Source organism: Eretmochelys imbricata, chromosome 4 (assembly GCF_965152235.1).
Source record: "Eretmochelys imbricata isolate rEreImb1 chromosome 4, rEreImb1.hap1, whole genome shotgun sequence".
Taxonomy (NCBI): Eukaryota; Metazoa; Chordata; order Testudines; family Cheloniidae; genus Eretmochelys; species Eretmochelys imbricata.
In genome coordinates, this window is record NC_135575.1 from 19,935,753 (window position 1) to 19,951,968 (window position 16,216).

General features: G+C 41.0%; 1 protein-coding gene across 1 annotated transcript in view; it reads right to left on the reverse strand.

Annotated features, from left to right (window-relative positions):
- Window positions 1-16,216, reverse strand: part of RASGEF1B (RasGEF domain family member 1B) — a 337,356-nt gene that overhangs the window by 232,527 nt on the left and 88,613 nt on the right. The window contains exon 3 of the mRNA XM_077814361.1: window positions 1,731-1,784. Coding sequence (XP_077670487.1) covers window positions 1,731-1,784 — 54 coding nt within the window. The remainder of the gene's footprint in view (window positions 1-1,730; window positions 1,785-16,216) is intronic.

The following is a 16,216-nucleotide window of genomic DNA, read 5'->3' on the forward strand; positions in this document are numbered from 1 at the left end:
TATGGTCTCCTCACTTATTGATTTCTCTGGCTGTCATTACTGTACGTTGTCTTTGAAATTCACTTAATAGGATGCTCTGTCACCAGGAAATGCAACAGAAGCCAGACAGGGAGATCTGATTATTTGAGGAATACTGAAGCACACTGAAAGTATGGGGATAATTTAGACTATAATTACTCATACTAGCATTTGCCCAGGACACCATAGCGGACAGTCACAATAGAGAGAAGAGCAATAACTGAATAGGCATCAAGGTCCAGATCCTCAGCTGGTGAAAACTGGGATAGGACCACTGATGTCAATGGAGCTACATGGATTTATACCAGATGTGGAGCTGGCCAAGATCCTGAACTATCCTCTCATAATTACAACTGGTCTCTCTGGGTCAATACTGGGGCATGTTGGCAGGGCAGTGTGGAGAAGCCTGTGCCTGAAGGTTGGATAAGCTGAGGAATTCAACATTTCACCTGCACTAAAATCCCCTTTTTTCCTTAAGATGACAGATCTTTTTATATGGCTGAGGATTATAAACTAGAGTCTTTCAAACAGATGGCAAACATACCAACTGGACAGTCAAGTGAAGAGACGGGTATCCAGAAAGGGCTTGAGGAGCAATTTATACCCATTATTAATACTTCATTTGTATCTATATAAGTCGAATGAAAATTCCAGTAATGGTATTAGCAAGATTTGCTACTGTGAGAAGCATTCCTTGCTGCCAATTTTTCCCGTAATACCAGGAGTGACAGGACATCAGCAAGGCAGAGTTTTTACGAAGCTTTAAGAAGAAGCAGGCAGCTTTTACAAATGGGTGAGCTGCTTCCACACCTGGGTTTTCCTTATCAGTAGATATCAAAAATTTGTTCAAGTTATTGAGAGTGGCTAGTTAATAGCTAGTTAAACTTCAGATCAAATGGCAGATGAAAGAGATCATAGGACTCTGCAGCCCAAGAAGCTGTTAGACAGCATGGGTGTTCGGAAACTATATGAGGTATGTCTACAAGCCTCCCAGCCTGGGCCCACAGATTTGTGTTAGAGGGGCTCAAGCTAGCATGCGAACAATAGCTATGCAGATGTTGCAGCTCTGGCTGAAGCTTGGGCTCTCAGGCCTAGAACATCAAAGCAACATCTACACCAGCATGAGTCTGTAGACCTGGGCTGGGAGGCTCACTCCCAGATGCAGTGTAGACATATCTTATTGTTACTGGATCTTTTTCCAATAAATGCTAATTAATATACCAGGAACTCTTTAGCTAAGCAGGCAGAGTGCTTTAAAAAAATTACCATGGTGAATCGCAAGCAGGTTTTGATGCAAAAAGATTGATTCGTGTCCACTACCCACCTCCAAAATCAACATTTTGTCATTGTGCTTTTAAAATAATAAATTCCAGATCACTTTACCAAAAACCTAATTGAGAGCAAATATTAAATTGCACAGAGACCTCCAAATTTTTTCTCATTGACATTTTCTCTAATCCTCTAAAATAGAAGCTGTGACACAATGAGAAATTTGGAAAGAGCCTTTCCACATACACTAAAGACAAAATGAAAGGGAGTTTACCTTTGTTTGAACCACAGCCTGTCAAGTTTCCACTGCTTTGTAATGTATTATTTAATTATAGCAGCTGCCTGCTCTCAATAAGACGGCCACGTCTTTTGCTAGATGCTCTGGAGCTCGGAAGCCCTGTAGCATCCTAAGGAGGAGCTGTAAAGCTGAATGGTTAGCTTACCCATTTGCGGTCAGATAAGGACTTCTCATTGGCCAAGGTGCTGAAAGTTGTGGTCTGAAAAACAGAGTGTGAAAAATCTGTTAACCCAGACTAAATAGTTAAGTGTCATATTCACTGCATGGCAAACACAGAGCTCTCCCCTCTACTGTGCTGACTGCTAATGCCTTGACCTGCTGAGGTTTAGATTAAGAATCTACCCTATCTAGTGCATGCAGACCCAAAATGCTTTTCGAGGGAGAAATGTAGTGGGAAACATCCCTGTAGCTCACTTTTGCTGACATATATACAAAGCTGTTTTTGATGGACACAATAAAAAACAGAACTGATGAGAAGCCCAAGCTTATTATTGCTTGTGCTAGTGTCCTGAGGCACTTAAAAACCCTAATTGCATATTTCACTAATCACTTATTATTTGTTTAATATTAACATCTAAAGGACTCTGTCAACAATTGTGCCCCATTGCGCTAGGCACGGAACAAATATACACAGAGTAAGAAACAATCCCTTCCCTGAAGAGCAACATTTTCTAGGGAAGACAGACAAAGGGTAGGAGAAATTGATAAAACATACAAACAGAAGGTGGGGAATTGAGGCACAGAACAATTAAGTGACTCGCTCAAGGTCACACAGGTAGTCTGTGATTGAGCTGGGAACTGAAAGCAGATCTATTGATTCCCAGTCCACTGCCTTAATTACCCAGCAATCCTCCTTCTCACCACAGTCCCTAACACTCATATAATAAATTAAAGAGCATTTCTAGGGAACCAGAACACTTTCAAACCCCTAGAGAGTTTGTTCTTTTTGATGGAAATACCATCCTGTAATTCCCAGATAAAAAATGTTAAAAAGCAGTTAGATGGAAACTACAAATCAGTGACTGCAGTACTTGTGCATACAAATCATTTTACATGCAGAACTGTAGAAATTTTAAAGTCACATTTAAGCCCAGTTATGAGTCTGAGGGTGCCTCTACCATGTTCTGGCTCTCTGCACGGGGGTTATTTTCACCCTCTGAGGTTAGTCTGCAATCAAGTTATAAAGTTTAAGGAATTCTGAATTTTAAAATGAAGCCCTACAACGGGTGTTATTGATGTTAGGGGTGATTGCAGCTCATATCCAAGTCTTCAGACAGATATACCATCAGATTGAGGAAGGGCCAAGAAGTTTTGATGAATGATAAAACCTCCCTGAAAGTTGAGGAGGGTTGAAAGTCTGGTCATCATTTCCCATGTCTTCGCTCTATGCCTGCTGGGCTTCTTAACATTATACCAATGCCAACAACTTCTTGTTCATTGGGGCACGATGGGACATGAACCAGGGACCTATTACAGAGCATAAAATTCTCTTGTGAAATAACTTGTAGTGGCAGGGTATGGCAACTCCACAAAGCAAGGGAGATCTAATGTGTCTCAGACTGTGTTTTGTCTCGATTCTGACCATCAGGGCCTTCCACAAAACGCACTAGAAACTTTTTGCGAGTGTTTAAATAATCATCTTTATTCCTACTCATACCAGGTCAAATTTCTTTACAGGCCAAATGGGAATAATTATCACTGTAGAATAATATACTCAAAAAACATTGTCTAAAATCATACTCCCTGTATAAATGATAAAATTCTAATGCTTTCCAGGGATTTGTGAATACTGGAGATTTCAATTAGTCAAGTGAAAAGCATTTAAATGTGCCAGCAGGATTTATATTCTAAACTAATGATCATCTTCTGCATCCTATTTAGTTAATGAAGATTTGGAGCACTCCGGTAATTAAAGGGAAAGCTCATGTGATAAAATGAAAACCATGGAAAAATCATATCTATTTATATCTTCACTGAATGCTAAACATATCTAATAGCTCACCTAATCAAGACATAATATTTGCTCAGTTGAGATGAGCTAGAAATTTATGAGTTTCAAGAGATAGGTTAGACAAGGGACAGTCAATAGGCAGGTCACAGGCCAAATCCAGACCACCAGATGCCATTGAATCTTTTTATTTACTTGTTATCAACATTATTGTTTATTTTTTATTATTATTTTCTCTGGAGTCTGGACCTCGAGTATATCTTGACCAAGAAATTTGGACCTTGACAAAAAAAAATGACTAACCCTGGTTTAGCCTATGGAACAGAAATCAACTGAAATTTAAAAATTATTTTTTTAAAAAAAATCTCCATAGTATTTGAACTGTTTGAAGAAACGTTTAGCTTAGAGGGGCTAGAAACTAACCACCTCCAACTCCTGAACTATCAGCTGAATGTTTCTCCCACTTTCAATGCTTCCTAATTGGTAATAGCACCTGGAAGAGCTCTTAATTTCTAATGGTTTGTCGATACCATAACTTTACCTTCAGTTAATAAATGGCTAACCAGTTACTTGGCAAACATTTTCCACATGCTAGTTGAGCATCACACAAACATTTGTACCAAAATATAAGAACCATCAACGTCTATGTCCTGTAACAAATATTTGTGACTTTTTGGGTAGCAATACAAATGCGCTAGCTAACTTGAGTTAATTGATAGAACTGGTTTAAAAAAATAAAAAAAAAAAAGAGAGCAATTTTTCCCCCTGTGGAAAATTTTCCATTTTCAGTGGAAATTTGAATATCAAAAAATTCTGGCCAGATTTTGGAGGAGGGATGGGAGCAGGGAAGGAAAGCAAGGCCGGCTCTAGGGACCAGCAAAACAAGCAGGTGTTTGGGGTGGCACATTTCTAGGGGCAGCATTCCGGCGCCGGCCATGCCGCCCCTAGAAATGTGCCCCCGCCGCCCCTGTGATGCCCAAGTGTCGCCGAAACCTGTCATGGGGGCCCCTGAGGGGCCCAGGGCCTGGGGCAAATTGCCCCACTTGCCCCCCACCCCCTCCCCGGGCAGCCCTGGGCGGCAGTGATGGAGCGGAGGTGAGCTGGGGCGGGGAGCGGTTCCTCTACCCCCCGCCCCATTACTTCCTGCGCTCCCCCCCGCACTCGCTCACCTCCGCTCCGCCTGCTCCCCTGAACACGCTGCCTCTCCCTTGCCTGAGAGGGATGGGGGAGAAGCAGAGCGGCGGCGTGTTCAGGGGAGCAGGCGGAGCGGAGGTGAGCTAGGGCGGGGGGTTGTGGGGAGGGGGGGAAGCTGCAGGAAGCAATGGGGGGGGGGGAATGCGGCACGCCCGGGGGAGGAGGTGGGGCCAGGGATTTGGGGAAGGGGTTGGGAAGGGGCGGAGCCGGGGGGGCACAAAAAAAAGCAGGGGCGACCAGAAATTTTTTTGCTTGGGGTGGCAAAAATCCTAGAGCCGGCCCTGAAGGAAAGGGCACCAAAAAGTACACGTTTTCCCACAGAAGCAGACAACATTTCAGAAAAACACAGTTTTGATGGTAAATTTCAGCCAGTGATAGAAAATCTTCTGGTTAGCTGGCAATTAGTTTCTAACAGGCTGATCCAAAGAGCAGTGAAGTCAGTGAAAAGATTCCCAGTGTGCTTTGGAACAGCACCCAGGTGATTAATTCAACACTGGCCAAGTTTGGGAACTGAATTTAAATCAGAATTTAAACATCTGACTGCTATTCAGAGGTCTACCCGGAGAAGTAACCATCTCTGAAAACCCACCCGTCTCAACCTGAAATTTAAAAGACAATATCATCCCTATCTTAACCCTGAATTTATTTTTAATTAATTTCTCTTCCACCTATCACCTTTCTCCACCTCTCCTGTCCTTCCAGGTCAGAAAGGCTTTCCTCCCCAGAAGAACTGCAGTCTGTTTGCACTGCATCAACTTGAATTCATTGGTGCAACCAGGCCATGTAGTCAAACTGAGTTCATCTGAGAGGATCCCTACTCTCTTTCCCTTCTGGTAAGAGGGATGGACAGTGAGATGGGAGGAAGGAGAGAAATTCATCTTTTATATTTATTTTCCACAGTTGGACACTCCTTTTCTGGGCTTTTGGCGTTCTCTCATTTCTTTTTTCTCTCCATTTTGGAGTTTTCTGCTTCAGCTGATGCTGAGGCAGCATCTTTCTACTCTCGAACAGTTTGATAGCCCTTAATAAAGGAGCTAAACAAAACAGAAGTGTTATAGAAGCCGGAGCACAGAGATCTGTATATTCACACAACAGTATTTCTCATTAACTATACAATAATTATGCAAATCCCTGAGATCCGATTGGTTAATGACGGTCAACCATTAAGGTACGGGAATATACACACTGTTCGGCTGAGTTCGTATAGTCATGAAAATCAGAGAGCCAGAACCCATCAGAGTTCAGGGAAGTGTGTAACTGCATAAGCACATAGCATTCTGGCAGCAGAATTATAAATTATGTACAGTAACTGGGAGGGAACTTCTGTTATGCATCAGTAACTAAACTGATTACCTGAGACAATCACATTTCAAAATAATATAATACTTGTAGCCTCTGTTGATAGCACCACTGTGAACACTACAATCAATGCCCCACAGTCCAAGATGGGTGATAGATATTGCTGGCCAATCTATTTTCTGGCAAACTAACTCTCTTTTCACTTTATGATGGTCCCAACCTTGGAGACAACATAATGCTGGCATAATAAGGGAAGATTCCAAGATGCTTAAACTAGCCCATTAGCTGCTTGCTTAATCACTGATGAGGCGGACCATTTTTGTCCTCTGGGAAGTGAACCAAACATCATGGTTTGGGTTCTGAATTAATTTAAAATCAGTTCACTGGAGAAGACCCATCTTCCAGCATAATCTAACTGAATACTGCTGGTAACTTGCAACAAGGAAAGTGCACTGTAATACAAAACTGGATCAGCAGCACACATCTGTACAGAAGTGAAAACAATATGCTGGATTATTACAAACCAAAATAGAAACTATCGGATGCCCCAGATCAAATCTCTGAGATCCCCCCATTTGAAATGTTCTTGGATCAGAGCTCACTTTGCTTTTGGAAAGCAGGTTATGATTTCTTAGGTTACTTCCAAACCATTATGGATGCACTATCCTTGAGTTTTGGAGGAGAAATATATGGCTGACTGAATCAAAGGCCTTCAGCAGATCAATAAAAGTTACCTGTACTATGGCCCTCACCCATTGCCTCAGAATTCCACTGGTGATTGAGCTTTGGTAGAATGAATAGTTCTGAAATCTGACTAGACTAAGAAGCTCTTGCTGCAGCAGAAGAGACTGAACACAGTGAATATTCAGTGAAAACAGTTGGCAGTCACCAGCCAACTGCAGTCACCTTTAGCTAGGAAAATCTCAGGCCCAAAATTTCAAACTCAGTTGTCTAAAATTAGGCTCATAATCCAAAATTAGACACCTTAAATACCTGATTTTGAGTAGTGCTGACTACCCGCAAATTCCACTGAAGTCAATAAGAAGTGGAGATACTCAGCACCTTTGAAAATCAGACCACTTTTATTTAGTTGCCTAACTTCAGGCAACCCAGCTTGAAAATTTTAGCCTCTGTCTCAGAAGAGTTCCTCCATATTAATCACACTGCACTATGCAGCTCACTCTTTTAGTGGCCAGAAAAAACAGCAGTTCATTAACATATTTGTTTGTACACATTTTTCAAGTCATTTAGCCAATGAGGGTCAAAACGAGCGAGTTCAGTCAGACCACTTAGTGGAGTAAGGACTACCTCGCATCAATAAATGGCCTTTCAGAATGGAGACATAGGCACAACCAAAATAAATCCACATGACTCAGTTCTGTTTTACATTCTCCTTTATGCATGAGGACAGATGGTCCTCTGCTTAAGACTTTGGGGTGGGGGGAGGGCTCAGCAGATTTGAGTTCCATTCCTAGCTCAGCTGTAGACTTCCTGTGTGACTCTGGGAAATCACTGGATCTCTCTTTATCAGTTCCCCCTTTGTTTCTTTTCTTTAGCTCCCCCTTTGTCTGTCATGTCTATTTAGACTCTCAGCTCTTTGGGACAGGGACTGTCTCAAACTATATGTTTGTATAGCGCCTAGCGCAATGGGCATGAATGTGATATTATAACAACTACCCAGAGACACTGCCAAAAAGACTAAGGGTATGTCCACACTACCCGCCGGACTGGCGGGCAGCAATCGATCCAGCGGGGGGGGGGTCAATTTATCACATCTATCTAGACGCGATAAATCGACGCCCGAGCACTCTCCCGTCGACTCCTGTACTCCACCGCTGCAAGAGGCGCAGGCGGAGTCGACAGGGGAATGGCAGCAGTCGACTCACCCTCGTGAAGACACCACAGTGAGTAGGTCTAAGTACGTCAACTTCAGCTACGTTATTCATGTAGCTGAAGTTGCGTAACTTAGATTGACACCCCCTCCCCCCATTGTAGACCAGGGCTAAGATGTCAGGAAGAAAAGTGATAGCGAACATTATTGGCGTAGCTAGCGACAGAACATAGCCAGTTCAAGGAAACAAACCACACAGCTCATAACAGCATGCACAGGAGGTACGGACTTTTAAAATGTTTTCCTAGTAGGTGTTTAATCTGCAGCTATAGCTAGAAAGGTAACTGTATAAAAATGGCACCTTCTTAGTCAATATAGGTCATTCCTGTGGGTCTGAGTCATACCTGCTCACTTTACTGGCACAAAGCATCTTTCCTTCCAATCCCTTTAGCTCTATACAGCTGTGGGCATATGAGCTGGATTCTGCTCCACATCAGGCATCAACAGCACAATTGTCAGGCTCCATAATCTATTACTGGTGATCATGGAAGGTATGTAGAAAGATCTCAGACTGATTTTCTAGTCTCAGCTTGAGTTTTTGGTCATCAGTTAGAAAATTATCTCAACTGTAAACTGAAGGGGGCGGGGGAATGACCTAGAATCCATGAGAGGATAAAAATGGAGGCCCATCGTATCATTTTAGAGAACCAATTTTTGGTGAAAACATTGGGTGAAATCCTGTGCCCACTGAAGACCATGTGAGTTTTGCTACTGACTTCAGTAGAGCCAGGATTTCACCCACAGTATGGAGTGAAAATGTAATGATAGGAAAGAGTAAGAGCATTAGATTCTCAGCTGGTATAAACTGACTTCACTGTAGTTATGCAAATTATATCAGCTGAGGATCTGTTCCTCTTTCACTATAAGAAAAATAATGACCAGGAGAGAGGGGATTAGAACTTCTTTGCCATCGACAGCTTTGTGTGAATTGCAATTGTAATGGATGTCTTTTTCAATTCACACTACTCACTTTCGCCAAGATGCTTTCAACATGTCACTCCCCACATCTTTTCCTTTCATTAGTCAATTCTCTGTGACCAGTATGTACCTGTATATATTCATTGCAAACAAAGTCTACATTAATACATAATACAGGCTGATGGAATGAACACAAGGGGCAAATTCAGAGATGATCAAAAGTCATTATCATAATCACTGGCTACTACAAATCGTTTAAACCCAAGCACAACGGTAATGATTGCCTCGAGTCCCTGTCTGATGTGTTCTTGTTTAAAAGCCCAGCACTGATGTTGGTGAATGAATGTTAATTTGCCATTATCTCAGCTGCCCTAACTGACAGTTTGACGGGAAATCAATAACTACACAATTCAACTGCTGGCTGGAAAGTAAAAAAACCTGGTTTGCCATAAGTGTGCCGAACACATTCCACAATTAGAACACTGATGGATAGGGGCCTCCTACTGCTTATCTCCACCTCCTTGAGCACATGGTTGCTGCATGTTCCATCTCACTAGGGATCTATTCTATCTCAGCTGTAAAGGTCTAACAAAGGAAAATACTTAAGGAGTGTGATTGAAAAAGGCATTCTTTTTGGTGGAAATCCCCCCAAAAATTCAGCATATCACTTGGGTTCTGTTCTTACACACCACACCTTGAATGCTTTTAGAGGTCCATGCAGAGATAACCTCTATTTGTTTCATGTTAGAATATGTAGATGTCTGGTAATCAGAGACTTACAACTGCTGCCTTGATGAATTCTCCCTCAGCAAACTGACCAGGCATTGTATCTTTCCATGCAAAGTAGATCAACCACCTTCTGCAGAACTAGATAGTTCACATACATAGTAATTGAACAGCACTGCTTGAGAATGTCATTGTGTGTTTTAGAAGGTTAAATCTACAGGGCCAAATTCAGAAGCCCCTAATGCACAAGTCCAAGCCTTGGGAGTTTCATAAGTACATTTACTTTGTCAAGTCCCTTCTTAAAAGTCATCTGCCAGAACACATACAGGAACGATACCAAAAGTTAAGCAAATGCTGAGTTGTGATCACTGCTGATTTGATAAGAATTGTGCACCCAACTAGTCTGTGCTAAAACATACTGACATTTTTGTTACCCTATTCATCACTTCTAGTTGTTTCTTTCATTCACCTGTCTTGCCTTTAAGGCTGTAAGTTCTTTTGGTCAAGGACGGACATTTCTGATATGTTTGTAAGCACCCAGGCACCATGGAGTCCAGTTTGGTTGGCCTGTAAGTGCCGCTGCAATCTAAATGATTGTTAATAATATTTGACAGCAGAACTTGTCTCAGACTCAAACTATAATTTTTTAAACAGCTCCATTACATTTTTGTTACCAAGGATGACTAGTCCTCTGCACACTCCAGCAACTAAAAATATTCTGTGTACTCTGAGATATTAAGAGTATTGCGGACAACAACAAAAAACTTGTAGCCCTGAAAGCTTTTGAGCCAGATTTCTAAATCCATCTAAGTTTATAAAACCTTCAGTTCAACAGTTTACCCACCAGATGGGATTGTATATCAGGACTACATGACAATGTATTCTTAATCACAAAGCAATTATCATTAAATACCCATGTTCAAGGATATCACACAGGGAGGATATGGCTCTTCGTTCTGCCCAGTGGATCACACTCCAGCAAATTGTTTAAAACCTTTTAGGGTTGTGACTGTCCAGGAAAGTGGCTGGCAAGTAATGGTGCTAAATAACCGTAATGGTGCTAAATAACCTGAGTTTTGAGGCAAACGAGCATTTCACAGGTGTATATAAAGCATCTACTGAAACAGTCAACACATTCCAACAGAGGGGGAAAAATTAAATAAGTAAATGACAACCCAAAAGAATATCTCCACTTATAGTGCGTCATTACACAATAAGACATCCCCAGGCTCTGAGTGTGTGTAATTTAAAAATAAAATAAATAAATAAAAAGAGTTCTGTCATACTTGGCAGTGCTACCTCTAGCATTTCATTTTCATAGTTTCTGATTCTAGACTCTCACTTCTGTGCCATCTCAGCTTTTTCTTCAATAGGAAAGGAAGCGTGTTCTTGAGTTAGTTAAGAGAAGGTAAAATCCTACTGAAGACAGGCTGTTTGTACATGAGTTAGCAGGTCCAGGTAAATCCCCAGCTCTCCCACAGTCTTACCGCACCTACCAATTCATGTGAAAACTACAAACAGGCTTATCTTTGCTATGATTTAACCTAGTCTTAGTTAGCTTGGGTTAAGAACGCATCTTTTTTCCTAGTAAAAGCACACTCTGATTGTCTGATTCCTTAGAAAAGGAGTACTTGTGGCACCTTAGAGACTAACCAATTTATTATGCTCAAATAATAATAATAATAATTTCCTTTTCTTTTTGCAAATACAGACTAACATGGCTGTTACTCTGCAACCTGATTCCTTAGACTGACTGTTGGGTCACAAATGACCTCTCTATAGTAAAAAATTAAGAGCTGGTTGAAAACTTTTTCACAAAAAAAAATTCACTGTAAAATGGGTTTTGATCAAAAGTACATTTTTTTGTGGAAAAATATTGCTATTCAGATTTTTAAAAATTCATAGGAAATTTTGAAATTAATTTTTTTTGTTCATACAAACTTGCATTTTGGGTTGAAAAACAAAGGAAAGGAAATTTTCCATTCAAATAAAAAAAAAGCAACAAAAATTTAAAGAAATATCCTCCCAAAATGTTCATTTGTCATGAAAAAAAGTTTTGGCCAATGTTTATTTTTCATAGACACTGTCCCCTAATCCAAAATAGCTGTCTTAGGGAAAGGTCACCAGCAGTCTGGACATGCTAATATTGTTCCATAATAAAAGCAAGCCAGGCAGCCATTTTAGTCATAATTTCCTGCATCTAAGTAGTACAGCAATATTGCAGCTGGAACGTCTTTCACAAACATATTTATATCCCACTGTTCTCCTTGAAGTAAAAATAATTAAGGCTGCAGACGTATGTTAGAATAATAAATGAATTTAGTGACAGCTATATGGAAGTGCACAGGGTGGCAGGGAAAAGCTTGTGTGTTTCCACAGACTCTCTAGCAGGATATCAAGTGACCATACGCTAAACCAACAAAATACTAGAGCTGGTCAGGAATAGTTGTTCCCCCACCCCCACCCCATGGAAAATATTGACTTTTTGACAAAATATCAAAAAAAGAAACATTTTGATTCAAAATGGACCCACATGGGAGTGGTAGTTGGGGTGTTCCCATTCTCCTCTGTAGACCAAGCTCTCTAGCCAGACTACAACTTCCATTTCCTTGATGTAACACTTTCTGCCCCCTTGGGGAGGGGATACATCACAGGAATCCCTGGCTATGGTGCATTATGGGAGATATAATCTGGCCGTACAGCCCATCCTACAGAGGAGAATGGGAGCCATCAGGCATCTGAACTACAACTCCCAAGAGGCACGGTGGTGTTATTTCAATTTCAATATTTTAAGTGTTTGTTGAAATGTATCAGTTTTTGGCTGAAAACTGAATAATTTGCAGTTCTGTGGTGTTCAATATTTCAAAAATCTTTTTGAAATTTTTGGTGGAAAGCAGACACTTCATGACAAATTTTGTTCAGTTGAAAACCCAAGTTTTTGCTGAAAAACAGTTTTTGTGGAAACTTTTCAACCAGACTTACAAATGACTGTGTTTTAAGCATGACATCAGAACAGAAGCATTGGCTGATTATACTCTGAGGCCATTTCTAGCACTTTCTGAAAGTTGCATTAGTTCCTAATCAACCATCTTTTTATGGGTGTCATGCACACAACATACCTTTCAGGTTGCCACCTCCGAGCACAGAAAAACTGGCTGGTCTCTGGGCAGGGCCAGGTCCCAGATCAGGAGGAACCATGGGGAGCGGATCAGCTCTCGGAAACTTACGCAAGACTTGGAGGTGGGGCAGGAGAACCAGCTCCCCTTTGGCTGGTGCCTTCTCCAATATGCCGCATGCTCATAGAGCAGGACCCAGGTGCCAGCTGGGTGGCCATGGTCAACTCTTAGCAGAGACATGTGTGGCCTATAGTAAAGATTGCTGAGTGCACAGACACATGCATGCAGCAAAAAAGATTTTTAAAAATGAATTAAAAGCTCTGGAAGTTATTTCTTCTGACTGGCAACCAGCAAAGCACAAGAAAAACCAGCCAGATTAGTCAAAAATTGGCCAGGTAGCAACCCTACACACATAGTAAGTGATTTTCAGTTTTGAGCAAATGCTTATTTGCATGAAATATTAACTAAGCAGCATCTGAATACTTCACTCAGAAATAAACACTAGTTATTGCCAAGCTATCCCTACCTGTTACACACATACTTATGGGGAATGACCCAGCCCCTTAATGTGAGTGAGGGGAAGGATGCAGCTAGCAGCCCTTGAAGACACTGACGAGGAGCAGTGGGTAACAAGATCAGGCAGCTCTCAGAACTCAACTCCAAACAAGACATACCCCAAACACAATCCCAATAGTCCCACCCCACATGTCAATTTAGTCTATTCACCCAACCCTAATATTTACACTATCACATTATCCTGTTATACTCTTCAGGTTACAATTAGATTTCCACACACTAATGAGGTAACAGAAGAAAATCAGTAGAGAGAAAGAAAGACTTAACTATCTCTAACCTGGCAAAAAGAAACCTCCCTGTAGCGATTCCCAGATCCAAAATCCTTTCAAGTTTCCCAAGGTACAGCAGGTTTTAGTTCAACTTGAGCTCTTTTCAGGGGGTTTTATAGGTTACTTGGGTACCAGAATTAGATATTTTAAATTAGCAACAGAAAAATCGAAAAGACCATTTCCAAGGCAGTAGCTATAGTAAACTGCACTAAGTGCGCTAATTCACGCAGGCCTTTTAACAAGTCACTTTGTCAGGAGAGACTCGCCTTTTTTAACTGAAAATATTTCCAAAACCAACTGCTCATAAATTCAATTGACTCAGCTAATGCTTTAGTCAAAACACAACAAAAATTAACCTGTTAGACTTAGGCAGCGAAAGGTCTGGCTCCTGCAGCAATGAACTTGAGTAACACACGAATTCACCCATTTCATTACATGTACCACCATTTTTTAAAAACAGGGTCAGCACAAGATTCTAGCTACAGAGATCCAGCACTCTTTGAAGTCAGTTTGATTTAGTGGGGGTGGATCGTTTTCCTGAGAAATGCTAATACTCCATCTTCATTTACATAATAATGACGAGCGAAGTGACCAGTACATGGCAGTTAATGTTCAGCTGGAGTAAGAGTGTGTTCTATAGGACTCAACCAGTACCACTTTACCCCCTGCCAGGAATTGGCCCATGTGGTGGTCACTACTTTATATTGCACCTCAAATCAATACATCAAGAAAATATGAACTTGAAAAAAACATCAACCATGTTTGGTTTAATTTATTTTAAAGTCAATTAGTTAAAATTTGATGCAGATCTTGCCATAGAATATTTATTTATTTACAGTACCAGGCTTATTGTCACAGGTGTATACATACTGGTATGATGACCAGTGGGGAAACAGGATTTCATACACACTGCTCTCAGTATCTTCAGTTGAATCTAATGTCTTAGAATTCCTGCTATCCATTGCCAGCTGTACACTTATCATACATGAGATTCTACACTCACAGCAGCGATTGCAGGGTTTCTATGCAGCCGTATCTCGATCAAGGCCAAAGGTTTGGAGTTTGGAGACAAAGGACAATTGGGGACTCTCATGTTTCCTTTCACATCTTTGACCTGCAGCAGTTTAGGCCTCACCAATTCATTTAATACATCAATTTTCCCAATTCAATGACTAGCAAGTGTTTTGGGCGTCATCTAACTGCCACAAGGTTTTAAATATCTTCAGAAAATTAAGCTAAGGCTTGAATAAATTAGAGTTGCCATGCTTTTGTTCTGAGTCAGGGAAAGGCATTCTCCTCTCCCCACCCACTTTTTCATCATTCAGATCCTGGAAGAAAACTACAGAGTTGTCACCTTACACTAGCCATGTGCAGATCTGAAAGTAAACCATAAACTGCAGTTGTTAAACAAAAAAAGAGACGCTGCTGGATTGTGGACCACTTGATGCTATGTTCTCTTGAAGAAAAGTTCTTATAGTGGAGCAAGGCAGCTCCCTTCTCTAGAAGCATTTGGATCACAGGGAGTAGGCAGGCAGGCAACTGGCAACCTGTACTCTCTTCCAAAGACAGCAAGATTGCAGGGGGATGCTGCTAACAGACCAGTACTCTTCCCCTTACAGATTGCCTTATCCTTCCTGCTCAGCCTGGCTTTGTTCCATTACAGACCTTTTTATCACGGTGACCCTGATTTTCAACTGACATACAGTAGACTCAGAAGAGTGCTAGCTACAATTCATAAAAGGAAAACTTGGGTTCTATTTTCTGATTCAATGTTCGTGACTGAATAATGTTCAAAGACGCTGCTACTTTTTTGAAGGTGGGATCCTTTCTCCTCCCCCCAACAACTGAAAAACCTGCACACAGGACAGATTCTTCAGAAGAGTCACTATTGTATAATAAACAGCAGTGCTGAGAATATATAGCAAAGGCTGTGTCATGCCATCACAAAGCAGAGCCAGGAATCTCAGCAAAGTGCTACAAATATTAATTATATTTTACTGTGTTGTATTAGGAATGAACGATGCTAATCTTCCACTAAAATTGACCCTCATGTAAATATACAGAAGATGGTGAAGCAAAGAGGCCCTATCAATTGTGGCATTAGTCAGCCACCTGTTATTTCCTACAGACTCTAATTTAAGAGGTGGTCACATAATGCTTTTGCCATCGATTAACCCAGAGGCTTTTTCCTAAATAGATTTCTGCCTGAAGAGTTAATGCATAGCTTAGCATGCAAAGATCCACTCCAAGTGCAAACAGAACTTACCCTCCATTTCCAGATCAATAGGAGTTCAGATATTAGTGGCTTAAAAACTACACCCCTAGCATGTCATTTTAGTCAGGTCACCCTTAGACACACATGAAATAATTCTATGTAGATAATAGGCTATTCATCCATTGAAAATACTTACATGTTATTCACAAAGTGCCCCATTTCTACTGAAATCAAAATGAAAAATCCTGTTACATCACCATTTAACCAGATGCCTTAAGGGTCTCAGAGACTGGAATGAAAGGATTACATAAAGATTTTTTTTTTTTTTTAAAAGATTCACAGTAGAGGAAAATGCCTGGGAGATCATTTCGGTTTTCTTCCAGATAGCATGCATGGAATCAAAAAGTTTGGTTTGTTTCATTATTACGGAAGCCTGCCTATTCTGACATACGAACTGGCTGGCACAAATGGGAATTAAT